Below are 27,468 nucleotides of genomic sequence, written 5' to 3'. Positions count from 1 at the left end.
ACTATAGAAATTGAACTGAAGTAATGGAATAGCAATAACTATAACGTTAGAAATAGGAATATGGCATGAAAGTGGCCTGCACAGAGCCCTCACCTCTATTCCATATTAATGCCCATGATTTTGGAATAAGCTGTTAGCAGATGTCCACATACTTTTGGTCGTGCAGTGTATTTTAGAGTGTGTCCCAATGTATAGCTTAGTTCCCGTGATGCATCACTCCTCTATTTTTCATGTGACCACAGACTGCCAATAAAATCACGTTTGAGACATTCCGATTTAGCGATTGGCTGAACTCGGATGAAACTATTTAATGTTTGAAATACTACGCAGTCCGCACGAAAGAGCGCCAGCAATCAAACTAATTTGTTTTTGTTAAAATTAGCTAGCAATCTACAAGATAATTGTTCGAGAGAAATCCGAGAGCAAAGATTTGGTAATGACAAATTTGGGTTGGTTGCCTATGTAACATAGCTAGCTAACTAAGCAAAGTTAGCAAATATATTGAAGTTATAATCGCTAGTTAGTAACAGTAGATAGCTACCGTTAATTAACTAGCGAACTGCTTAGTTAGAATAACAGTAACGTTATGTTAGCTAACTAATACAACATTTGCGTTTTTCAATTGAAAAACAGTAACGTTATTTGTTGCAGTTGGCAGGATTTTGAGTGTTCTGCAAACATGGCTTCGAACAACTTGTTCAATGTTGCCAAAAAGGATGAGAAGGGGAGAAATATTCAAGTCGTTGTGAGATGCAGGTAAGCTAAGCGTGACTTTTGTATGAAACCAGTTGGGACTTAAATACAAACATTTGGACATGGTGTCACAGCAACACTTGCCAGATACAGTGCATTTGGAAAGTATTTACACCTCCTGCGCGTTATTCTAAAATTGCTTAAATAAAAACATTATCATTCTACACACAATACCCCATAATGACAATGCAAAAACATGGTTTTAGACATTTTTTGCAAATGTATTAAAAATTTAAAAAACCTTATTTACGGAAGTATTCAGACCCTTCATGAGACTTGAAAGTGAGCTCGGTTGCATTGATCATCCTTGAGATTGTTCTACAACTGGATTTGAGTCCACCTGTTGTAAATTGATTGGACATGATTTGGAAAGGCACACACCAGTCTGTAAGGTGCCACAGTTGACAGTGCATGTCAGAGGAAAAACCAAGCTATGGGGTCAAATGAATTGTCCGTAGCGTTCTGAGACAGGATTGTGTCGAGGCACTTTCAATGTCTGCAGCATTGAAGGTCCCCAAGAAGTGGCATCCATGATTCTTAATTGGAAGAAGTTTGGAACCACCAAGAACTCATCCTAGAACTGGCTGCACGGCCAAACTGCGCAATCGGAGGATAACAGCCTTTGTTAGCGTGACCATTAGGTTTTGGTCACCTTTCTGACCACAGACAGTTTGTCTGTGGAGATGAAAGAACCTTCCAGAAGGACAACAATCTCCGCAGCACTCCACCAATCAGGCCTTTATGGTAGAGTGACCAGCTGGAAACCACTCCTCAGTAAAAGGCACATGACAGCCCGCTTGGAGTTTGCCAAAAGGAACCTAAAGGACTCTCAAACCATGAGAAACCACATTCTCTGGTTTGATGAAACCAAGATTGAACTCTTTGGCCTGAATGCCAAGTGTCATGTCTGGAGGAAACCTGGCACCATCCCTACGGTGAAAAAATGATGCTGCCACCACCATATGTGGGGATGTTTTTCAGCGGCAGGGAGACTAGTCAGGATTGAGGGAAAGATGAATGGAGCAAAGTACAGAGATCGTTGATAACTTGCTCCAGTTCTCTCTGGACCTCAGGCTGGGTTTAAGATACACCTTCCAACAGGACAACAACCCTAAGCACACAGCCAAGACAACTCAGGATTGGCTTCAGGACAAGTCTCAATGTCCTTGAGTGGCCCAGCCAGAGCCTGACTTAAAGCCTATCGAACATCTCCCGAGAGACCTGAAAATAGCTGTGCAGAGAAGCTCCCCATCCAACCTGACTGAGCTAGAGAGAATCTGCAGAGAAGACTGGGAGAAACTACCCAAATACAGATATTTCTCCCAATCTTCTCTGCAGATTCTCTCTAGCTCAGTCAGGTTGTATGGGGAGCGTTGTCCTGTCATTATGGGGTGTTTGTTTGAGGGGGGGGGGAAACTGTAATGTAATAAAATGTGGGAAAAGTCCAGGGGTCTGAATACTTTAAGAATGCACTGTATCTAGGCTTAACTAATGTCTCGTTAACTTCTCTGCCCTTGCCTTTTCAGACCCTTCAACAACGCGGAACGCAAGTCTGCCTCCCATGGCGTTATTGATACGGTTGAAAACAGAAAAGAGATCAATGTGCGAACGGGAGGGATTGGCGACAAGGCAGCTAGGAAAATGTACACTTTTGATATGGTAACTAATGTAGCTAATGTTGTCTAAAATGGACTGACACCAATATCTACTTGGGTTGGAAGGCCATCTGTAAGGTTGCACATTTAAGTTACATGTTATCAAACCCTCAGGTTTTCGGTCCAGCTGCAAAGCAAATCGACGTCTACAAGAGTGTTGTCTGTCCCATTTTGGATGAAGTGATAAGTGGATACAACTGTACAGTTTTTGCGTAAGTACTAGGTAATAACTGACATCAAAATCATCTTTATTTGCCAAGTACATTTACTCATACTCTGAATTTTACTTGCTGATATGGTGCTGTAAGCCATGGGGCTGGGAATTGCCAGGGACCTCATGATACTATCTGATGTCTAACAACAAGTAACTCTTTATCCACACTATAGCAGAGGGTGTTCTTTAATGGAAGCCTCTCCAACGTAATCCAGGTAGAATCAGGAATTCCCCAGGGCAGCTGTCTAGGCCCTTTTACTTTTTTATTTCTTGACTAATGACATGCTACTGGCTTTCAGTAAAGCCAGTGTGTCTATGTATGCGGATGACTCAAAACTGTACGTCAGCTACTACAGCAAGTGAAATTACTTCAACACTCATCAAAGAGCTGCAGTCTTTCAGAATGGTTGGAAATAAGTTAGTCCTATATCTTTCAAACTAAAAGCATTGTGTTGGGTACAAATCATTCACTAAACCTCAAGCGAATCTTGTAATGAGTATCGAAATTGAGCAATTTGAGATGACTAAACTGCTTGGAGTAAACCTGGATTGTGACCTGTCATGGTCATAACATGTTGATGCAACAGTAGCTAAGATGGCGAGAAGTATGTTTTTATAATAAAGCGCTGCTCTGCCTCAACACTATCAAGGCAGGACCTACAGGCCTTAGTTTTGTCACACCTTGACTACTGTCCAGTCGTGTGATCAGGTGCCACAAATTACAATTGGCTCGGAACAAGGCAGTACCACAGAGCCATGGCTACATGGAACCCTTTCCCAGATCTGTGCCTCGACACAATCCTGTCTCTGAGCTCTATGGACAATTCCTTCAACCTCATGGCTTGGTTTTTGCTTTGACATGCACTGTCAACTGTGGGGCCTTTTATATAGACAGGTGTGTGCCTTTTCAAATCATGTCTAATTGAATTTACCACAGGTGGACTCCCAAGTTGTAGGATGATCAATGGAAACGGGGTCTGAATACTTACAGTTGAATTAAAAAGTTTATATACACCTAAGCCGACTACATTTAAACTCAGTTTTTCACATTTCCTGACATTTAATCCTAGTAAAAATTCCCTGACTCGGGTCAGTTAGGATCACCACTTTATTTTAAGAATGTGAAATGTCAGAATGCTAGTGGAGAATTTCAGCTTTTATTTCTTTCATCACATTCCCAGTGGGTCAGAAGTTTACATGCACTCAATTAGTATTTGGTAGCTTTGCCTTTTAATTGTTTAACTTGTGTCAAATAGTTCGGGTAGCCTTCCACAAGCTTCCCACAATAAGTTGGGGGAATTTTGGCCCATTCCTCCTGACAGAGCTGGTGTAACTGAGTCAGGTTTGTAGGCCTCCTTGCTCGCACATGCTTTTTCAGTTCTGCCCGCAAATCTTCTATAGGAATGAGGTTGTGGCTTTATGATGGTCTCTCCAATACCTTGACTTTGTTGTCCGTAAGCCATTTTGCCACAACTTTGGAAGTATGCTTGGGGTCATTGTCCATTTGGAAGACCCATTTGCGACCAAGCTTGAACTTCCTGACTGATGTCTTGAGATGTTGCTTCAATATAGCCACATAATTTTCCTTCCTTATGAAGCGATCTATTTTGTGAAGTACACCAGTCCCTCCTGCAGCAAAGCACCCCCACAACAGGATGCTGCCACCCCCGCGCTTCACAGTTGGGATTGTGTTCTTCGGCTTGCAAGCCTCCCCCTTTTTCCTCCAAACATAACAATGGTCATTATGGCCAAACAGTTCTATTTTTTGTTTCATCAGACCAGAGGACATTTCTCTGAAAAGTGCCATCTTTGTCCCCATGTGCAGTTACAAACCTTAGTCTGGCTTTTTTATGGTGGTTTTGGAGCAGTGGCTTCTTCCTTGCTGAGCGGCCTTTCAGGTTGTCGTTATTGGACTCATTTTACTGTGGATATAGATACTTTTGTTCCTGTTTCCTCCAGCATCTTCACAAGGTCCTTTGCTGCTGTTCTGGGGTTGATTTGCACTTTTCGCACCAAAGTCCTTTCATCTCTAGGAGACAGAACACATCTCCTTCCTGAGTGGTATGAATGCTGTGTGGTCCCATGGTGTTTCTACTTGCGTACTATTGTTTGTACAGATGAACGTGGTAACTTCAGGCGTCCCCCAAGGATGAACCAGACTTGTGGAGTTCTACAACTCTTCTTCTGAGGTTTAGGCTGATTTCTTTTGACACCCCCCCCCCGATGTAAAGCAGAGGCACTGAGTTTGATGGTAGGCTTTGAAATACATCCACAGGTACCTCTCCAATTGACTCAAATGATGTCAATTAGCCTATCAGAGGTTTCTAAAGCCCTGACATTTTCTGGAATATTCCAAGCTGTTTAAAGGCACTGTCAGTTTAGTGTATGTAAACTTCTGACCCAGTGAAATAATCTGTATTTAAACAGTTGTTGAAAAAATAACTTGTCATGTGCAAAGTAATGTCCTAACTGACTTGCCAAAACTACAGTTTGTTAAGAAGACATTTGTGGAGTGGTTGAAAATCGAGTTTTAATGACCAACCTAAGTTTATCTTCCGTCTACAACTGTATGTAAATAAGTTTTCAGTTTTTTAATACATTTTCAAAAATGTCTAAACCTGATTTTGCTTTGTCATTCTGGAGTATTGTTTGTAGATTAAGAAAAAAATCATATTGAATCCATTTTAGAGTATGGCTGTAACGTAACAAAATGTGGGGAGTCGGAGTCTGTATACTTTCCGAATGCACTGTAACTGCCTTAATGCTGCTGGACCCTGCGAAGAGCCTTAATAAATATAAACATATTGCTCACCATATGTCTGCTGCAGAGGGACAAGAGCCATGAGAAAACAAGTTTAGATGAGTCATGGAAATAAAAGTACTGAGAACTGGTGCAAGAATAACATTTCATCAGTGTCAAACGGTGCGATAATTGTTAAATTAACTTTTATTTCCATTTTAGTATATATTCCCCTTCACTAGCAAGCAATAGACAACATTTAGTGGCAGAGTACAGCGCAATCTACAAATTAACAAACAAAAACATGAGCAGCGACCAAACACCGAGTGCCACCCCCCCCCCCAAAAAAGAAGCTGACATTGGCCACTGAAGACTTGTCTGTCTGTTTTTCTAAAATATTTTTTGATTTAAATGGCTTTTGTCATGTAGATATGGCCAAACTGGAACAGGAAAGACCTTCACAATGGAAGGAGAAAGATCTCCAAATGAAGAATTTACATGGGAAGAGGTATAACATAAGATTTGTCAGTTGACTGTTTTTGTTATTATCCTCTATGTGTACAAATGTGTGATTTGAATCTACTCTTTCAGGACCCTCTTGCTGGTATCATTCCCCGGACACTTCATCAGATATTTGAGAAGCTGTCTGAGAATGGGACAGAGTTTTCTGTCAAGGTTTCCTTGCTGGAGATTTACAATGAAGAGCTGTTTGACCTGCTAAGTCCTTGTCCCGATGTCACTGAACGCCTTCAATTGTTTGATGATCCACGTAATAAGGTAGTACTCACATTTATGTACGTTCCTAATTAGTTGAATTCCACAAGTGTCAACACGTCACTGCTGTTTCCATAGACAACCTGCTATTCCACCAATGGGGTGATGTTCTGAAACTAGTTATGATGTTTAAATGTACTTTCTGTCCATCAGAGGGGTGTCATCATCAAGGGCCTGGAGGAAATCACGGTACACAACAAAAATGAGGTTTACCAGATTCTGGAGCGTGGATCTGCCAAGAGAAAAACTGCCTCCACTCTTATGAATGCCTACTCCAGGTAAACCTGCATGTCTAACCTGCTAAACTTCTCATAGCAAGGCGTTATAGTGTTTGAATAGTTTAATATTGATCTGCCCCTTTTTGTTTTTCAGCCGCTCTCACTCTGTATTCTCTGTCACGATTCATATGAAGGAGATCACCATTGAAGGAGAGGAACTGGTCAAGATTGGCAAACTGAATTTGGTACGGTTAACTGGTATTACCTACAAATATCATTGTCACATATCCTCTACCCGTGACTTACAAAGAAAGATCACACATTTGTCCTATATGTGCACCTGCTTGTGATACCCATCAAGAATTCTCGCTAACGTGACCTCTTGTAGGTGGACCTTGCTGGCAGTGAGAACATCGGCCGATCGGGGGCTGTGGACAAGCGGGCGCGCGAGGCTGGCAACATCAACCAGTCTTTGCTGACACTGGGCAGGGTGATCACTGCACTGGTGGAGAAGAGGCCCCACGTGCCCTACAGGGAGTCCAAACTCACCCGTATCCTCCAGGACTCACTGGGAGGCCGTACCAAGACCTCCATCATCGCCACCGTTTCCCCAGCCTCAATCAACCTGGAAGTGTGTCTGGCTGTCTTGTCTCTTGGCACGTGTCTAGATTGATGTCTAGTTTTTAGCAATGCCTCAATACTCTTAACTTTTCACTTCATGAAATCCCCAGGAAACTCTGAGCACGCTGGAATATGCCAACAGGGCCAAGAACATCATGAACAAGCCTGAGGTGAACCAGAAGTTGACAAAGAGAACTCTTATCAAGGTGAATATAAGAACTGAAACTCTAAATTGAAATTTGGAGAATTCTCTTTTTACTTTGTATGTTTTTAAGAATATCTTATTTGGTGGAATGTCTGGACTAAAATATTGTATTTTATCAGGAATACACAGAGGAAATTGAGCGTCTAAAACGGGATTTGGCTGCCACTCGTGACAAGAATGGAGTGTATTTGTCGTCTGAGAACTATGAGTAATTGCCCATTGTACAACACGCATATTTTGTTCATGAACCAAACGTTTTTACTAAAATCTGTATTGGAATGTAATCACTTCAGAAGGAGAAAGTACAGGAGTTTAACATTTTAATTTATCACCCCACAGGAGCATGGCGGGCGTGATATCTTCCCAAGAGGAGCATATAACAGAATACACAGAGAGGATTGCATCAGTGGAGGAGGAGCTGAAGAGAGTAAGCATGTTTAAAAATGTCATTTTACTTCCTGTTTTTGGATGAGCTGAACAATGGCTACTGGCTCCACATGACTAATCCAAAAATATTGTGATCGTCCCTCCTTCCCAGGTCTTTGAGCTGTTTGAGGATAGCAAGGATAAGCTGGACCAGTGCATCAATGATCTGGAGGAGAAGAACCATAAGCTGGAGGAGACTCACAAGGACCTGCAGGAGACCAAGCAAAAGCTCACTGAGGAGGCGTTTATAGTGTCTGAGCTGGCCACCACTGAGGAGAAACTGTACACCACTGCAGACAAGGTTAGGGTGACGACGTTATGGCCAGTACGAAAATGTATGCACTCACTGCTGTAATTCGCTCTGGTTAACGGTTCAGTCTAAATGACTAAAATGTCATTTGAGCATGTACTGTATGACTGTCTGTTTTTAAGATTTAACCTTTTTTTCTCCAGTTGCTGACAACTGTTGATGTGAGCACCAAAGACGTATCTGACCTGCATGCTAAGCTCGAGAGGAAGAAGAAAGTTGAGGAGCACAACTCTGAAATCCAGATTAGTTTTACCGACCACATGGATGCTATGTTCAGCCAGATGCAGAACTCTGTGGAAGACCAGCGCAACAAGCACCAGAGCATGCTGGACTCCTACAAAACCTCAGTTGGTGAGCAGCTTAAAATGGACCTGTAGTTTACAAGAGTGATATGAGCGCATCATAGGAATTAATATCTGATTGAATGTCTTTTGCGCCCTCAGAGGGTCTTCTTACAGTCAACGACAAAGCCTTCAAAGGTGCCATGGCTACTGTTACCGCGTCCTTCTGCGGCATCAATAACCTGTTTACTGATGGCATGACAAAGTGTCAGGCTAAGTTGATGGCGCAAGAGACTCTGTGTGCGGAGGCCAAAAACACTCTGCACCAGGTTTTGGTAAGGGTAGAAATTAAGCCATGTCGGTTCTTTTCCGGTGTTTTATTTTCTGTTTTTGTATACATCTGTATAAAGAGGTGTGTGTGTGTGAGATTTCTTGATAAATATGATCCTGTTTTAACAGGAGGAGCACAAGTTGGAGATTGAGGAGGTCCTGGTGGCCCAGATGTTGCCTGGTTTCAGTGCCATCATGGCCATGAATGACAGCTTGAAGAAGACACTGGGGAGCCACCATGCCCTGGCAGCTAAGGTAAGTGAAGCTGGCTGAAATAATGCATTGTGTATATACTCTAAATACTTTGCTTATGCATGTTAGACAATTCAATGAATGCTTTCCTTTTTCCCCAGATGGCGTCCATGAAGGTGGAGATGACGTCGTTCTTCAGTGGCCATGCCCAGGACCTGGCTGCCCTGAGGGAGACTGCCACAGCAGGTCTCGGCTCGCTAAAGACTGAGCACAACAACCTGAAGAAACAGATCAGCAGAGCAGACAAGGAGCATCAGACGGTACGGCCTGGGATCGATTTGGAGTGGTCTATAAAGTGTCTTCTCTTATCACCCTCTGCAATCATCTGAAAAAACAAGATGTCAAAGTAATACACCTTGAGATGCACAATAGGGTTGCTATGGTAATGTCTACTCTGCTTTTATTCGGGTGGTCCAGTCCCTGTTAGACATCTGGATGTTGACAACAAACAAAACTTCTCACTATCGAGGCTGTTTGGTCAACAAGTGTGCTTTTTGATCTGACCTTGTGACATCACCTCCCCTACAGGGCATGACCCAAGTGATCCAGTGTCTGCAGAACCAGCTCAACCTCCTGGCCATGGAGACCCAGAATAACTACGCCGGCCTGATGAGTGCCTCCGACGCCCTGCAGGTCCCTGTCCAGTCCCTTCAGCAGACCCTGCAAACGTAAGTGCAACTGGGCTGTCTTAACTGGGCCATTGGCCTAATGTGACGTGATATACCTGTCCATGGCGCTAGGGCTGTCCCGACTCATAAATATATTTATTTATTTTATTTTATTTATTTTGTGGTTGACTGAAAGTCGTCTAGTGTAATTCTCAATGGATGTAAAAACAGCTGCCGTTTGATTGCCGTTTGAGGTGAAAACATTACTTTGAGAAGCTCCACAGGTCATTAGTGATGATGCGTCAAGCCAATCAGAAATACTATCATATCCCGAAATAAACACTTTTTTTTTTTTTTTTTGTGCCTACATTTTCACGGTAGCTTGTAGGCCTACTTCTATGCGTGTGTGTCCTTAATCAACATCGACCGCAGAGCTCCAAACAAAAGACTACTAAATTGACAATTTGTAAAATGGAATGAAATAAACCAAAACTGTAGCATAGGTTGTGCACTCAGCGAACAATGTGTCTGTGATATATGGCTACGGGCTGTGTCCAGGCACTCAACGTTGCGCATATTTTTTATTTATTTCACCTTTTATTTTAACCAGGTAGGCAAGTTGAGAACAAGTTCTCATTTACAATTACAAACCTGGCCAAGATAAAGTAAAGCAGTTCGACACACAACGACAGAGTTACACATGGAGTAAAACAAACATACAGTATCAACAAGTCTATATACGATGTGAGCAAATGAGGATGAGATAAGGGAGGTAAAGGCAAAAAAAGGCCATGGTGGCAAAGTAAATACAATATAGCAAGTAAAACACTGGAATGGTAGATTTGCAATGGAAGAATGTGCAAAGTAGAAATAAAAAGAATGAGATGCAAAGGAGCAAAATAAATTAAATACAGTAGGGAAAGAGGTAGATGTTTGGGCTAAAATATAGGTAGGCTATGTACAGGTGCAGTAATCTGTGAGCTGCTCTGACAGTTGGCGCTTAAAGCTAGTGAAGGAGATAAGTGTTTCCAGTTTCAGAGATTTTTGTAGTTCGTTCCAGTCATTGGCAGCAGAGAACTGGAAGGAGAGGCGGCCAAAGAATTGGTTTTGGGGGTGACTAGAGATATACCTGCTGGAGCGTGTGCTACAGGTGGGAGATGCTATGGTGACCAGCGAGGTGAGATAAGGGGGGACTTTACCTAGCAGTGTCTTGTAGATGACATGGAGCCAGTGGGTTTGGCGACGAGTATGAAGCGAGGGCCAGCCAACGAGAGCGTACAGGTCGCAATGGTGGGTAGTATATGGGGCTTTGGTGACAAAACGGATTGCACTGTGATAGACTGCATCCAATTTGTTGAGTAGGGTATTGGAGGCTATTTTGTAAATGACATCGCCAAAGTCGAGGATTGGTAGGATGGTCAGTTTTACAAGGGTATGCTTGGCAGCATGAGTGAAGGATGCTTTGTTGCGAAATAGGAAGCCAATTCTAGATTTAACTTTGGATTGGAGGTGTTTGATATGGGTCTGGAAGGAGAGTTTACAGTCTAACCAGACACCTAAGTAGTTGTAGTTGTCCACGTATTCTAAGTCAGAGCCGTCCAGAGTAGTGATGTTGGACAGGCGGGCAGGTGCGGTTAGCGATCGTTTGAAGAGCATGCATTTAGTTTTACTTGTATTTAAGAGCAATTGGAGGCCACGGAAGGAGAGTTGTATGGCATTGAAGCTTGCATGGAGGGTTGTTAGCAGTGTCCAAAGAAGGGCCAGAAGTATACAGAATGGTGTCGTCTGCATAGAGGTGGATCAGAGACTCACCAGCAGCAAGAGCGACCTCATTGATGTATACAGAGAAGAGTCGGTCCAAGAATTAAACCCTGTGGCACCCCCATGGAGACTGCCAGAGGTCCGGACAGCAGACCCTCCGATTTGACGCACTGAACTCTATCAGAGAAGTGGTTGGTGAACCAGGCGAGGCAATAATTTGAGAAACCAAGTTTGTCGAGTCTGCCGATGTGGTGATTGACAGTCGAAAGCCTTGGCCAGATCAATGAACACGGCTGCACAGTAATGTTTCTTATCAATGGCGGTTAAGATATCGTTTAGGACCTTGAGCGTGGCTGATGTGCACCCATGACCTGCTCTGAAACCAGATTGCATAGTAGAGAAGGTATGGTGAGTTTCGAAATGGTTGGTAATCTGTTTGTTGACTTGGCTTTCGAAGAGCTTAGAAAGGCATGGTAGGATAGATATAGGTCTGTAGCAGTTTGGGTCAAGAGTGTCCGCCGCCCCCCCTTGGAAAGCAGCTGCGGTCATCCCCCTCTTCAAATCTTTGGAACAGCCCCTTAGCCGTTGTATATTGGCCATATACCACACCTCCTCGGGCCTTATTGCTTAAATATACTACTGGTGATATATGTAATGGGGTATTGATATATGCAAACAATTCACACAATGAAGTTTTGAATGTGCACAAATCTGCGGGAGAGCGCGAATTCTGGAGAGAGAAGTGCATTGTGCGTGCTCAATCTGACGTCTGCATTGGCCATGCAGCATTTACAGTGATATAGTCTCATCAGATGTCAGGGCATTCATACTTCTTGCGCTTAACCGCGCAATGCACAGCTTTTCTCAAAGAAGTGAGTTTGTGTTTATACAGGATGTACCGCCCCCACCTACCGTCAACCAATGTCATGTCAATGCGGAGCTGTACGGATCCCTTCCATTGTTACAACATTTGGTACGCGCATGGCGATGCAGTACAGAACTTGATTTCGCCTCTATGCCTCTGGAGGCTCCGCAATTGTGTCAATCTCTCCATATGGAGCCTCAAACCACATTTTCGGATCAAACATAAATTGGCTTTTAGTCTTGGCCTCCAATGGATTAGTTCACGGAGTTGGGTGTGTTTTAGTGAAGCAGTAACACACAATCTTGGTCGACCAACAGCCGAACGACCAAACAATTGACCGGTTGACTAATTGGAGTCAGCCCTACCATGTCGTTGACTTTGTCCATTGAATCTGCATGTTAATGTTTTCACTTGATGTTTGCCAGTGCATAGCCTCTAATTCATTTGATTCTGTCTTCCAGGAGATGCAGTGCAGCTGAGAACCAGACCGCAACCCAAAAGGAGCGTCTAGCGTCGTCCACCGCCAGCCTTATCTCGGAGGTCCAGCAGACTGCCCAGGAGGCCCAGCATACGGTGGAGGAGTGCTCCGTCTACTGCAGCCACCTGCACAGCTCTCTGACCCAACTGTGTGAGAGGAGTCTGCAATGGTGTTCCTCTACCAAGGACAGCACTGACTCCCATGCTCAGCTCACCCTGATGAGAGAGAACACTGCCTCTGCTCAGACCCTGCTACAGGTAAACTATACACTCAGACAGAATATTGTGCAGTTTTACCTCAAACAGGGACTTGGTGGTACTTTATGAAATGGAGTACTAACATGTATTTTTGCTATTTAGCCAATTTTTCTTGGCCTAGAAGTTTCAGTTGTAAGAAATTATAAGAATAGAATAAACGTTTTAGTATAATACAGGAAGGCATAATTTATAGTCCAATATTTTCATGTGTTTTGGGGAAGGCAGGGATTGGGGGGGTGGTCGTGTTTTTATATTGTGCAGTATTTAGCAATCATTAGTAATGTGTGTGTCATGAATGTACTGTATGTGTGCTCTAAGGTTTGTAGAGTCTGCAGTCCAGTTCAAGTGTTCAGCAGTCTGATGGCATGTTGGATACCAACAGTATTAGACCTCATTAGGGCTCACCCCATTTAGTTGGCTGGTCATTGGCTGTTGGTCGAGCAATCGCAAATCGTTTTTTTTCATGGTGCACGAGCTGTCTGATTCACCCCTGTTTCGGTAGACAAAACAATTGCGGAGGCCACGGGGATGCCACAGTCTTCACTCAAACATGTGATACCTGAAATTGTATATGGTTATGTGAAAATAATTATGCACCACTAATAAATAATATTTTGTAACATGCGCATTCTCCTGTGTTGGATGGAGGTCGCTGTCCACGGTCCTGAAACAATCTTCAGTGTGCTTTTGAATTGGCGCCTTTCCCTATGTTGCTGTATACATAATAGCAAAGTTAACCTGTATATTGGTGTTGAGAACAGTGGCGGAGGCAGCAGCGGAGTGAGGAAACAGTACTTGCCTTTTTTAATTGTCTAAGAAAATGTAGGAGATTGAATTTTATTAGTATCAGTCAGGAGTTTGGACACCTATTCTTTTAAAAGGGCTTTTCTTTATTTGTACTATTTTCTACATTGTAGAATAATAGTGAAAACATCAACTATGAAATAACACATGGAATCATGTCGTAACAAAAGTGTTAAACAAATCTAAATATATTTTAGATTCTTCAAAGTAGCCACCCTTTGCCTTGACAGCTTTGCGGACTCTTGTCATTCTCTCAACCAGCTCCACATGGAATGCTTTTCCAATGGTCTTGAAGGAGTTCCCACATATGCTGAGAGCTTGTTGGCTGCTTTTCTTTCACTTTGCGCTCCAACTCATCCCAAACCATCTCAATTGGGTTGAGCTTGGTGATTGTGGAGGCCAGGTCATCTGTAACAGCACTCCACTCTTTCTTGGTCAAATAGCCCTTGCACATCCTGGAGGTGTGTTGGGTCATTGTCCTGTTGAAAAACCAAATGATAGTGCCACTAAGTGCAAACCAGATGGGATGGCGTATTGCTGTAGAATGCTGTTAGCTATCCTTCTCAAGTGTGATTTGAATCCTAAATAAATCACTGACTGTGTCACCAGCAATTTACCATCACACCTCTTCCTCCATGCTTCACGGTGGGAACCATGCAAGCAGAGATCATCTGTTCGCCTACTCTGCATCTCAAAGACACAGCTGTTGGAACCAAAAATTTGGACTCAGACAAAAGGACAAATTTCCACCGGTCTAATGTCCATTGCTTGTGTTTCTTGCCCCAAGCATGTCTCTTCTTTATGATTAGTGTCCTTTTTAATAGTGGTTTCTTTGCAGCAATTTGACCATGAAGGCCTAATTCATGCAGTCTCCTCTGAACAGTTGATGTCTGTTACTTCAACTCTGAAGCATTTATTTGGGCTGCAATCTGAGGTGCAGTTAACTCTAATGAACTGATCCTCTGCAGCAGAGGTGACTCTGGGTCTTCCTTGTGGCGGTCCTCATGGGAGCCAGTTTCATCATAGCGCTTGATGGTTTTTGTGACTGCACTTGAAGAAACTTTCAAGTTACTTGAAATGTCCTGGATTGGCTGACCTTCATGTCTTAAAGAAATGATGGACTGTTTCTCTTTGCTTATTTGAGCTGTTCTTGCCATAATATGAACTTGTCTTTTTCCAAATAGGGCTATCTTCTGTATGCCACCTCTACCTTGTCACAACACAACTGATTGGCTCAAACGCATTAAGATGTTAAGAAATTCCACAAATAAACTTAACAAGGCACACCTGTTAATTGAAATGCATTCCAGGTGACTGCCTCGTGAAACTGGTTGAGAGAATGCAAAGGGTGGCTAATTTGAAGAATCAGTTACTTTGATTTAATACTTTTGGTTACTACATGATTTAATGTCTTCACTATTCTACAATATCAGAAAAATTAAACCCTGGAATGAGTAGGTGTCAACTTTTGACCTGTACTGTGTGTGCATGTATACATGCATATAGTGCATTTGGAAAGTATTCAGACCCCTTTTCTTTTTCCATATTTTGATACGTAACAGTCTTATTCTAAAATTGATTTAAATTGTTTTATTACTCATCAATCGACACACAATACTCCATAATGACAAAGCAAAAAAAAAAAAAAATATCACGTTTACCTAAGTGTTCAGACCCTTTACTCAGCACTTTGAAGCACCTTCAGCAGCGATTACAGCCTCAAATCTTCTTGGGTATGACGCTACAAGCTTGGCACACCTGTATTTGGGGAGTTTATCCCATTCTTCTCTGTAGATACTCTGAAGTTCTCAGGTTGGATGGGGAGTGTTGCTTCACAGCTATTTTCAGTTCTCTCCAGAGATGTTCATGTCCGGTCTCTGGCTGGGCCACTCAAGGACATTCAGAGACTTTTCCCGAAGCCACTCCAGCGTTCTTGGCTATGTGTCTAGGGTCATTGTCCTGTTGGAAAGTGAACCTTTGCCCCAGTTTGTGCTCCTGAGCGCTCTGGAGCAGGTTTTCATCAACGATCTCCCTGTACTTTGTTCCGTTCATCTTTGCCTCGATTCTGACTAGTCTCTCAGACCCTGCAGCTGAAAAACATCCACACAGGATGATGCTGCCACCACCATGCTTCACTGTATAGATAGTGCCAGGTTTCCTACAGATATGAAGCTGGCATTTGATCTTGGTTTCATCAGACCAGAGATTCTTGTTTTTATGTTCTGAGTGTTTGACTTTCGGGAAATTCCAAGCGGGCTGTCGTGCCTTTTACTGAGTGGCTTCTGTCTGGTCACTACCATAAAGGCCTGATTGGTGGCGTGCTGCAGAGATGGTTGTCCTTCTGGAAGTTTCTCCCATTTCCACAGAGGACCGATAGAGCTCTGTCGGTGACCATTGGGTTCTTGGTCACCTCTCTGACCAAGGCCTTTCTCCCCCGATTGCTCAGTTTGGCTGTGCGGCCAGCTCTAGGAAGAGTGTTGGTGGTTACAAACTAATTCCATTTAAGAATGATGGAGACCACTGTTCTTGGACCTTCAGTGCTGCAGAAATATGTTGGTACCCTTCCCCAGATCTGTGCCTCGACACAATCCTGTCTTGGAGCTCTACGGACAACTCCTTCGACCTCATTGCTTGGTTTTTGCTCCGATATGCACTGTCAACTGTGGGACCTTATATAGACGTGTTTGCCTTTCCAAATCATGGCCAATCAATTGCATTTACCACAGGGGGAGTCCAAGTTGTAGAAACATCAAGGATGATCAATGAAACAGGATGTACCTTAGCTCAATTTCAAGTCTTATCGCAAAGGTGTTTCTTTTTTCCAATTTTTAATACATTTTCTCAAATTTCTAAACTGTTTTTGTCTTTGCTGTTTTAAAGGCTTCATAGTTTTTCCTTAACACTCTGGTACACTTATTTAGTGTGTGCACTTTTCCAAATGCAAAGAAAAAATATTGTATTCTAATCGCACCCGTTTGGCGCACAATACTCATGCAACGCTTGCTCCTAAACCCTCCATCTCAGATGTCTTCCACAGATCTGACTTTCCCTCCTGAGCAACTAGTAAACATTCACCCGTTACGAGTAATTTTATCTAAGAGTGCACTTAAAGTATCAGACCAGCTCAGCGTGTAGGGTGTCTATATATGGAAAAGTACACCTTTTTTTTTCAGATTGGAAGAACGAACGGATGATTCTCGGTCGACTGACATTTGGGCGCATCAGAGTAGGATTCTATTATATTCCTTTCCACAGACCAGTGCGGCATAACCAATCACAACTGCAGTAGGCCTATGTGCAAATAGACAATTGCCATATGGATTTGTGCCATTCACTTTGAACTGGACTGTTTTACAGCATGAGCGGTTGTGAGTTATGCAGCTCACGCTTTGATCTCAAAACAATCATGTATCACCGTGTGCACATTTTGTTCATATTATTTGCTAGTTAGTGAATTATTAACCCAGTTATAGCAAATTTGTGCTTCCTACAAGGTCACAAAACGTACATTTTCTAGCCATCTTTGAAAAGCGTGCCAGGTAAAGAGCTTTTCTTTGTCTTCAGGGGAAGTGTTTTATTTGAGACGAGTCGGAATAAGTTAAGTAGCCAATAGGCATAGAGTAGCATAACTTGTCTGATTCTCTTTTAGTAATGATACGGGAATAACTATGCCTTTTATTTTGGTTTCTTGTATCAAACACAATGTTCAGTCACCCCCTTGTCTGAAGGAAAAGTTTCATGGAATGTAGGCCTACATTAAACAATACATTCGCTGCTACTGTAGGCTGAACGATATAACCAATTTCCATGTTAATTTTACTTGTGTTTTCTAAAATAAATATTTTTTATGGTAAGCCACTCTGGTAGGTGTACATTTATGATCAAATAGTAAACACATGCTGGAAGTTGCACACGGTTCAAGTTTGCGCTCAGCAGACCTGAAATTTGCTCAGTGCCGAAAAATATTAGTAGTCTGGTACTACACTGTTCAGTTTAACAAAAATGGTTAGCTTTGAAATCCCTGAGCAGCTCATTACATGTCGGTATTCATCATAACTGAAATCCTGACCGGTGTTTCTCTGTGGTGTGAATCAGAGGGTGGAGCAGAGCTGTGAGGAGAGCGTCCAGGAGGTGAGTGGTCAACTTAAACAGCAGCAAGGGCTGGTGGAGGAGGGTCTGGGCACCTTGAAGGAGCAGATGTCACTGGACCAGAAAACTCTGGAACACCACCACATAGAACTCAAGGCCCACATGGAGGGTGGCGTGGTCAGTGTCTATAGTTTCCTCAGCGAGCAGCTCAAACAGGATGTCCCAACTGGTGAGCCAGACGCGGATGGAATGCCATCTAAAATGTTAAATTGGCTTTTTCTTCTACATGTATAGTCTGAGTCACTGACCTTGTTTTGTTCTGGCAGGTACAACTCCTCAGAGGAGGGAGTTTGTGTACCCATGTGTCCTGGCCAAGTCGAAGAGCAGAGCTGAACTGCTGGACAGCTTCCGCCACCAGCAGGAGGAGCTGCAAGCAGCCCTGTTCCAGTGTGACACAGTAGAGGAGGAGAAGCAGCTCGATCAGGTACACATGAGATCCCAATTTTACCTGGTTGGGTCATGTCGGTTTGTGGCAGTATCGCAGATTACTGTCACGGTTACATTAAGGGAACTGTATACCAGAGGTTGACCGATGGTGTTAAATCATAAATACCGATTTTTTATTTTTATTTTTTATTATTATTATTTTTTATATATATATTTAAAATTTGAGTACCCAAAAAAAGGTCTGCCAATTTTGTATGCATGTGTAATAATGACAATTAAAACAATACTGAATGAACAGTATTGTTTACTTAATATAATACATAAATAAAATCAATCAATTTAGTTTCAAATAAACCCAAATTTAACATGTTTCATTATTTAATGCAAAAACAGTGTTGGAAAAGAAAGTAAAATTGCAATATGTGCCATATAAAAAAAGCTAACGTTGAAGTTCCTTGCTTAGAATATATGAAAGCTGTTTCCTTTTTAACATGGGTCTTCAATATTCCCAGTTAATAAGTTTTAGGTTGTAGTTATTATAGGGCTATTTCTCTCTCTACCATTTGTATTTCATAGACCTTTGACTTTTGGATGTTCTTATAGGCACTATAGTATTGCCAGTCTAATCTCGGGAGTTGATGGGCTTGAAGTCAATAACATCGCTGTGCTTCAAGTATTGCGAAGAGCTGCTGGCAAACGCAGGAAAGTGCTGTTTGAATGAATGCTTTACGAGCCTGCTGCTGCCTATCACCACTGAATGCTATATCAAATAATAGACTTAATTATAATAAACACACATACGAGCCTTAGGTCATTAATATGGTCAAATCCGGAAACTATAATTTCAAAAACTTTTATTCTTTCAGTGAAATACTGATCCGTTCCCCATTTTATCGAACGTGTAGCAACCCTAAGTCTAAATATTGCTGTTACTTTGCACAACCTTCAATGTTATGTCATAATTATGTAAAATTCTGGCCAATTAATTACGGTCTTTGTTAGGAAGAAATGGTCTTCACACAGTTCAAGCCAGACAACCCAAACTGCTACATATACCTTGACTCTGCTTACACTGAATGCAAGAGAAGTGACAATTACAGGCACCGTGTTGATTATATGCATTGCAGGACAAGCTAGTTAAACTGGTAATATCTTTCAACCATGTGTAGTTAACTAGTGATTATGTTAAGCTTGATTTTTAAGATTTATATATTTTTTATAAGATTAAGTTTAATGCTAGGTAGCAACTTACCATGGCTCCTTGCTGCCTGCACTCACGTAACAGGTGGTCAGCCTGCCACGCAGTCTCCTCGTGGATTGCAATCTAATCAGTCCAAAAATGCAGATTACGATTGCTATGAACTTGAAATCGGCCCTAATTAATCGGTTATTCCGATTAATTGGTCAACCTCTACTGTATATACGGACTATGAATACTCACTGATCTGGACTATTCAGCATGTAATGGGCAATAATGACATTGGAAAGGGTGAAGTTCAGTGTACAGGATAGATGTTATGACATCTGTTGCCATAGGACTCTCTGGAGGATGAGTTGAGCAGCTACAACGACAGCTATGTCACTGAGCCATCTTATATCGATGAAAACCTCATGTGCTATGAGAATGGAAGAGTGCCATTCTTCAAGGTAAGATTACCCCCAGTGTTTCTTTGTTAATGTACTGTCATCTCTCGCTCCTAGCCCCAGCTATGGCTTTGTTTGAATGTAATGTTTTCTCCTTTCAGCAAAAGAAGGCAGGCAAGAAGGAAAACAAATCCCTCAATCGTTCCAAGATGGCAGAAAATGACACTCGCGATACCCCACTCAGGTCCAAATTACCACTCGGGTGTCAGAACTAGTAGAATGTGACTTTCCTTTTACCTGTCTTGAGTCTGTTTTTTAATATTCTCTTAATCTGTTCTGTTGGTAATGTTTTATTTTCCTATTATGCAGTCTTAAAAGGATTGACTGACATGAATGAGCTAGAACATTTAACTGATGTTCATTTGTCTGTATTAAACATATTTTTAAAGATGTCAGTGTCCTCTGAAATATACATGACTTTCTTACTTTCACTTAGTTAACTGCACCACAAGCCCATAATTGGAAGAATAAATGTAGCATTTCTATAATTAAGCAATAAGGCTCTAGGAGGTGTGGTATATGGCCGATATACCACGGCTAAGGACTGTTCATATGTACGACGCAACAGAGTGCCTGGACACACCCCTTAGCCGTGGTATATTGGCATTATACCACAAACTCCTGAGGTGCCTTATTGCTATTATAAACTGGTTACCAATGTAATTAGGGCAATAAAAATACATGCTTTGTCATACCTGTGGTATATTGTCTCATACAACAGCTGTCAGCCAATCTGCATTTATTTTTTTATTTAACCTTTATTTAACCAGGCATGTCAATTAAGAACAAATTCTTATTTTCAATGACAGGCTAGGAACAGTGGGTTAACTGCCTCTTCAGGGGCAGAACGACAGATTTGTACCTTGTCAGCTCAGGGATGTGAACTTGCAACCTTTCAGTTACTAGCCCAACGCTCTAACCACTAGGCTACCCTGCCGCCCCATTCATGGGTTGAACCACCTAGTTCTCTAATGTAATTTATCATACTGTCAGGGGTGTAGTGCTTTTTATTACATATTTAGGTGAGGGAGTGCGAGAAATGAAATGAATTACATTTGTATTGTACCGACTGAATTGAATATCATTGTGAACTGGGTGGTTCGAGCCCTGAATGCTGATTGACTGATAGCCGTGGTATACCACTGGTATGACGGCACATTTATTTTTACTGCTCTAAGTTGGTAACCAGTTTCTAATAGCAATAAGGCACCTCAGGGGTTTGTGGTATAATGCTAATATACCACGGCAAAGGGCTGTCTCCAGGCACACCGCGTTGGGTCGTGCCTTAGAACAGCCCTTAGCTATGGTATATTAGCCATATATCACACACCCCTTGTGCCTTCTTCCTTAATTCTAGACTAGGTGCTTAAAATGCATCCTCCACCTATATGCCCACACCGTGTCTCGATAATTCTTCACGTTTTGCTGTTGAAATGTCAAACTGCATACCAATAATTTGAATGGGAATATGCATTTAAATCTTGAGTAACTCACGCTTGTGACTTAAAGCAGGTGGTGTTAACAAACTAGCATTTATTTTTAGGCATATTTTGTTTCCACATCATTGACATGATAGATATTAGCTGAATCTTTTTTAAACCCACACACGACTGAAATGAGTGGCTACTTTGACACTGACAAATTGAGATCAATCTGGTCTTGAATTCAAACAATATCCCAGGCCAGTGAAGCGACACACCGATTGTACAATATTAGGAGGCAATATCTACAGTATATCATTGACTACTAAATACAATTGTGCTTATTGAAAATTTCTGGATTTTTTTTATTTCGGCTCTTGAAGCGTGGGACCAAAACTTTACTTGTTTATATTTTTGTTCAGTATATTTCTGGCCAGACTGGATCAGATAAATGGGCGAAAGTGGGGCTCTGTTTCGCTCACTTGGATGACACACAACAGTGCATTGGGAAAGTATTCTGACCACTTGACTTTTTACACATTTAAGTTTCCCCAATTTTAGAATAAGGCTAAGTTTTTTTGTTTTTTTTTCCCTCAATCTACACACAAGACCCCATAATGACAAAGCAAAAACTTAAAAAAAAAACTGTTGCAAAATATCACATATTTAGCAGATGTTATTGTGGGTGTAGTGAAATGCTTGTGTTCCTTGCTCCAACAGTGCAGTAATATCTAATTACGTACAATACACAAATCTAAAGTAAAAGAATGGAGTTAAGAAATATATTAATATTAGGACAAGCGACGTCAGAGGCATTGGCCAAAATACATAATAGAAAACAGTACCTACGAAATGAGTAAAGCAGTATGTAAACATTTATTAAAGTGACCAGTGATTCCATGTCTATGTATATAGGGCGGCAGCCTCAAAGGAGCAGGGTTGAGTAACCGGGTGGTAGCTGGCTAGTGATGGCTATTTAACAGTCTGATGGCCTTGAGAAAAGCAGTTTTTTTTTTTTTTTTTTGTCTCGCAGTCCCAGCTTTGATGCACCTGTACTGACCTTGGCTTCTGGGTGGTAACGGGGTGAACAGGCTGTGGCTCCGGTGGTTGATGCCTTTGATCTTTTTGGTCTCCCTGTGACATCTGGTGCTGTAGGTGTCCTGGAGTGCAGGCAGTGTGCCCCCGGTGACGTGCTGGGCAGACCGCACCACCCTCTGGAGAGCCCTACAGTTGCGGGCAGTGCAGTTGCCAGTGCAGTTACCAGGCGGTGATGGAGCCCGACAGGATGCTCTCAGTTGTGCATCTGTAAACGCTTGTGAGCCTCCTGAGGTTTAAGAGACGCTGTTGCGCCTTCACCACATGTGTGGGTGGACCATTTCAGATCGTCGGTGACGTGTACACAGAGGAATTTAAAAGCTTTTCATGTTCTCAACTGCGGTCCCCTCAGTGTGGATAGGCGTGTTCTCTCTGCTGTTTCGTGGTTTTCAGGTCTCTCCAGAGATGTACGATCAGGTTCAAGTCCGGTCTCTGGCTGTGCCACTCAAGGACATTCAGAGACTTGTCCCAAAAGCTACTGCTGCCTTGTCTTGGCTGTGTGCTTAGGGTCGTTGTTTTGTTGGAATGTGAACATTTGCCTCAGTCTGAGAACCTGCTGCAGAGCGTTCAGGACTTCATTGATCTCTCCGTTCATCTTTGCCTCCATCCTGACAAGTCTCCCAGTCCCTGCCGCTGAAAAACATCCCCACAGCATGATTATGTTGCCACCACCATTTTCACCGTAGGGATGGTGCCAGCTTTCATCCAGACAGTTCAAGCTTGGTTTCATCAGACCAGAGAATCTTTTAGGTGCCTTTTGGCAAACTCCAAGCGGGCTATCATGTGCCTTTTACTGAGGAATGGCTTCCATCTGGCCACTCTACCATAAAGGCCTGATTGGTGGAGTGCTGCAGAGATGGTTGTCCTTCTGGAAGGTACTCCCACCTCCACAGAAGAACTCTTGTCAGAGTGACCATCGGGTTCTTGGTCACCTCCCTGACCAAGGCCGTTCTCCCCCGATTGCTAAGTTTGGCCAGTTCTAAGATAGGAGTCTTGGTGGTTCCAAACTTCTTCCATTTAAGAATGATGGAGGTGACTGTTCTTAGAGACCTTCAATGCTGCAGAAATATTTTGGTACCCTTCCCCAGATCTGTGCCTCGACACAATCCTGTCTCGGAACTCTACGGATTATTCCTTCAACCTCATAGTGCATGTCTAGGTAAAAACCAAGCTGTCAGCTGTGGGACCTTTTTATATAGACAGGTATGTGCCTTTCCAAATCATGTACAATCAATTGACTTTACCACAGGTGGATTCTTATATTTTTAGAAAGGATAATCAATGGAAACAGGATGCACCTTAGCTCAATTTTGAGTCTCATAGCAAAGGCTCTGAATACTTTTGTAAATAAGGTATTTATGTTTTTAAATTTTAATATTCACCCATTGTTGTTTTTGTCATTATGAGCTATTGTGAATAGATTGCTGAGGACAACAATTTCATCAATTTTAGAGTAAGGCTGTAACGTAACAATGTGGAAAAAAGCAATCCGTCTGAATAATTTCTGAATGCACTACATATACAAAATTATTTGGACACCCCTTCCAATTAGTGGATTAGACTATTTCAGCCACACCCGTTAGTGACGGGTATTAAATCGAACACACAGCCATGCGATCTCCATAGACAAACATTGGCAGTAGAATGGCCTTACGAAAGAGCTAAGTGACTTAAAACATGGCACCGTCATAGGTTGGCACCTTTCCAACAAGTCAGTTTCCTGCATCTGGTTTAATGAAACAAAAATAGAACTGTTTGGCCATAATGAACATCGTTATGTTTGGAGGAAAAGGGGGAGGCTTGCAAGCCAAAGAACACCACCCCAACTGTGAAGCACGACAGCATCATGTTGTGGGGTGCTTTGCTGCGGGAGGGACTGGTGCATGTCACAAAATAGATGGCATCATCGAGGAAAAATTATGTGGATATATTGAAGCAACATCTCAAGACATCAGTCAGGAAGTGAAAGCTTGGACGCAAATGGGTCTTCCAAATGTACAATGACCCCAAGCATACTTCCAAAGTTGTGGCAAAATGGTTTAAGGACAACAAAGGCAAAGTATTGGAGTGGCCATCACAAAGCCCAGACCTCAATCCCATAGAACATTTGTGGGCAGAACTGAAAAGGCGTGTGCAAGCAAGGAGGCCTACAAACCTCACTCAGTTACACCAGCTCTGTCAGGAGAAACGGGCCAAAATTCACCCAATTTATTGTGGGAAGCTTCTGGAAGGCTACCTGAAACATTTTTACCCAAGTTAAACAATTAAAAGGCAATGCTACCAAATGCTAATTGAGTGTATGTAAACTTCTGACCCACTGGGAATTTGATGAAAGAAATAAAAGCTGAAGTAAATTATTTCTCCTATTATTCTGACATTCACATTCTTAAAATAATGTGGTGATCCTAATTTACCTAAAACAAGGAATTTTTTACTGGGATTAAATGTCAGGAATTGTGGAAAAACTGAGTTTAAATGTATTTGGCAAAGGTGTATGTAAACTTCCAACTGTATAATGGTGTGGGTCCTTTCCTGTTTCAGCATGATAATGCCCCCCATGCACAAAGTGAGGTCCATACAGAAATGGTTTGTAGAGATCGGTGTGGAAGAATTTGACTGACCTGCACAGAGCCCTGACCTCAACCCCATAAAACACCTTTGGGATGAATTGGGACTCAGACAGCAATAATCGCCCAACATCAGTGCCCGACATCACTAATTATCTTGTGGCTGAATGGAAGCAAGTCCCCACAGCAATGTTACAATATCTAGTGGAAAGCCTTCCCAGAAGAATGGAGGCTGTTATAGCAGCAAAAGAGGGACCAACTCCATATTAATGCCCTTGATTTTGGAGTAGGTTGTTCGTCGAGTAGGTGGCCACACACTTTTGGAAATGTAGTGTCGTTTCAGCAGAGAGGAAAAGGCGAAACGAGAGCTCACTCGCCAAAATGTGTCTAGAATAAGCCTAATGCGTTTCCATGTGCATAATATGCAGACCTAAGCTTGTCGCCTGCCGGGTGTATGAGCATTTCGTCATTATATACAGATCTCTGATTTCAGTCTTTTGGAAATTGGAAAGGAAAATTGTCCGGTGCACTGTTAGTAGCTGGATTCCCCTCAAGTTAATTGGTATTTCTCCAAAAGTATAGGCTATAATTACTCCTGTCTAAATAAAAATCATACAAAATACTTCACCAGGGAGCATTACTTAGCCACAGATGATCATTAGTTTCTTTAAAAAAATGTTTGCTGTGAATTGATTCAAATCACAAATGTGTTGGCCTATGCCTACTTGGGAAGACCGCAATTTGGGTCGTGAGTGTGGCAATAGGTCTAACTGATTGAGTTGCGACTGACAAAATGCACTCAGCTGTCTCCCGCCAATTATTGTGCATTCATGTTTCATTGTGTGAATTGTTTACCCTTAAATTGTTTTGTTTTTTATCAATTCCCCATTGCATGTGTCACTCGTAGGCCTAATAAATCTACTGTTAATCCCCCGTTATTTGGTTACATTGATTTCTGTAAATGCACATTTTAATTCATTTACCATTCTCGGACTGGAAACGTTGTTTTTGGAGTTCACAACCTACACTTGAAAGAAACACGTTTTGGTTTATTACATAATCATTACGAATTGTGTAACATTTCAAAAAATATCGTTTTGAGTGCTCAATGTGAGCAATGAGCATGTGCCTGGATCCAACGCTGATTTTAGCAAATCTTTAGTAAACCTTGGTGGGGCAAACTACCCCAAAAATGTGGGTGGGTGCATGCCAGCAAAACCACTACACAACAATAAACAATACATGAATTGCATTATAACGGTGCCAAACGGTGCCCACAAACTGTTTGGGTCTAAGTAAAACTGTCCCAACAGCAGTCCCAACACCTTACCACTGCTACACCTGGCTATCAGCTGAGCCTCGTCTGACAGTGAAACAGTTCATTCAGCCTCAGTTACTACCTTAAAAGAAAACACCGCTGATATGGCTGAATTGCTTAAACAAATGTGGTTTCTATTAATAATTTAGATGGACAAACTATGGCATAAGGTCACGACGAGTGGATAAGAGGTAATCAGTAATTTCAATTAAGACATTAATGAGTGAGCTAGGACGGACATAGTCAATATAACTATTTACTCAGCACTTTTGAAATGTAAAGCGACATAATTCAGAACATGGGCCGTTCTTACAGTATTCTCCCTGTACAGCAAGTCAGAACCATTGGATACATAAATAGGGCATATAAGCAGACAATGAAAGCTCTTACAATAATCAAAGATTACATTTCTCTAAAACAGGCTATAGACTACATGTGCACCACCAAGCCAGAACAGTAGGTGAAATTATGAGGGGAAAAGTGAACAAATTATTAGGGTGAGGCACATGGGTTACTAACAGCTTACTACACAACATACACTTACTATTATTTTCCTAGCTACAGATAGTATTCCCCTAGCATATTACATAATTTATGCAGCAGCATACAAGACATTTTTGGACTCACCTTGTGCTGTGCTCACTTGAACAGCGCAGCAGTCCTTCGTTGGGAAATCTTGTGTTAACACTTTGTCATCAAAGTCTGGCATTCTCTGGATTTATGGTGCTTTCAAGACAACTGGGAACTTGGAAAAAACAAGGTTGAATCATGATGACATCAGTGATCTTCAGGTCAGAGCTCTAGAAAGAGGCCAGAGTTCCCGGCTTGCAATTCCGAGTTGGATGACCGTTCAAAACGTATTTTCCTAGTTGGAGCTCCTCCGTTGTCTTGAACTCATTGAAGTTAAATTTCCTAGTTCCAACTTTCCAGTTGTTTTGAGCGCGGCAAAAGTCATGCTGGATTGACAACATGGCCAATTTTGAATATTTAGCCTTTTAAACTTGGAAAAGAGACCCTTAAACCTAGACTTGGGACCACACACCAACTCCACTGAATAGCAGGCTAGTGATTGCTTTGCAATGCTTGCAGGTAGCCACTGATTCCTTCCAAACCACTCATTGTTGAATTTGCGATTTCCAACTTGTTGTGTAATGTTTATGTTCAATGGCCGAGGAGCACTGATACGTTTTATCTATCACTTCTCTTCAGAATGAAAAGGATTTGCCAGTAGACTTGTCGACTTGATTCATGATGATGACTGCTAGTTTGCTAGCTAAGATTTTGAAAGTATGATGTTGACATGAACAGTCCAATCAAAGATACTGTAGAAACCGT

At 42.1% G+C, this 27,468-nt stretch overlaps 1 protein-coding gene across 2 annotated transcripts; it reads left to right on the top strand.

The window, feature by feature from the left end:
* The first annotated feature begins 295 nt into the window (after positions 1–295).
* LOC135512269 (kinesin-like protein KIF11) lies at positions 296–20,123 on the top strand. 2 transcript variants are annotated; one of them, XM_064934114.1, is made up of 23 exons: positions 296–433; positions 652–756; positions 2,280–2,412; positions 2,523–2,620; positions 5,792–5,870; positions 5,954–6,139; positions 6,290–6,414; positions 6,509–6,599; positions 6,743–6,985; positions 7,086–7,181; positions 7,300–7,388; positions 7,520–7,607; positions 7,719–7,907; positions 8,060–8,267; positions 8,360–8,532; positions 8,657–8,782; positions 8,881–9,039; positions 9,308–9,447; positions 12,475–12,748; positions 17,648–17,870; positions 17,968–18,125; positions 19,625–19,735; positions 19,834–20,123. In XM_064934114.1, the coding sequence occupies exons 2-23, from the start codon at positions 680–682 to the stop codon at positions 19,945–19,947; spliced, it is 3,180 nt and encodes a 1,059-aa protein (XP_064790186.1). In that variant the 5' UTR covers positions 296–433; positions 652–679; the 3' UTR covers positions 19,948–20,123. The 2 variants fall into 2 exon arrangements, with proteins under 2 accessions (XP_064790186.1, XP_064790187.1); XM_064934115.1 differs by lacking the exons at positions 296–433; positions 652–756; positions 2,280–2,412 and having other exon boundaries at positions 2,562–2,631.
* Positions 20,124–27,468: the final 7,345 nt, after the last annotated feature.

This window comes from Oncorhynchus masou, chromosome 24 (assembly GCF_036934945.1).
Source record: "Oncorhynchus masou masou isolate Uvic2021 chromosome 24, UVic_Omas_1.1, whole genome shotgun sequence".
Taxonomy (NCBI): Eukaryota; Metazoa; Chordata; class Actinopteri; order Salmoniformes; family Salmonidae; genus Oncorhynchus; species Oncorhynchus masou.
The sequence above is the reverse complement of the archived record's forward strand: the minus strand, read 5'-3'. Positions and strand labels throughout refer to the sequence as shown.

Bases quoted from the DNA above. Each gene is read 5' to 3' on its own strand.
- LOC135512269 (XM_064934114.1), top strand. From the start codon at position 680: ATGGCTTCGAACAACTTGTTCAATGTTGCCAAAAAGGATGAGAAGGGG. The intron at 6,600-6,742 runs GTACGGTTAACT...GACCTCTTGTAG, and splicing joins AGATTGGCAAACTGAATTTG to GTGGACCTTGCTGGCAGTGA. The intron at 12,749-17,647 runs GTAAACTATACA...GGTGTGAATCAG, and splicing joins CTGCTCAGACCCTGCTACAG to AGGGTGGAGCAGAGCTGTGA.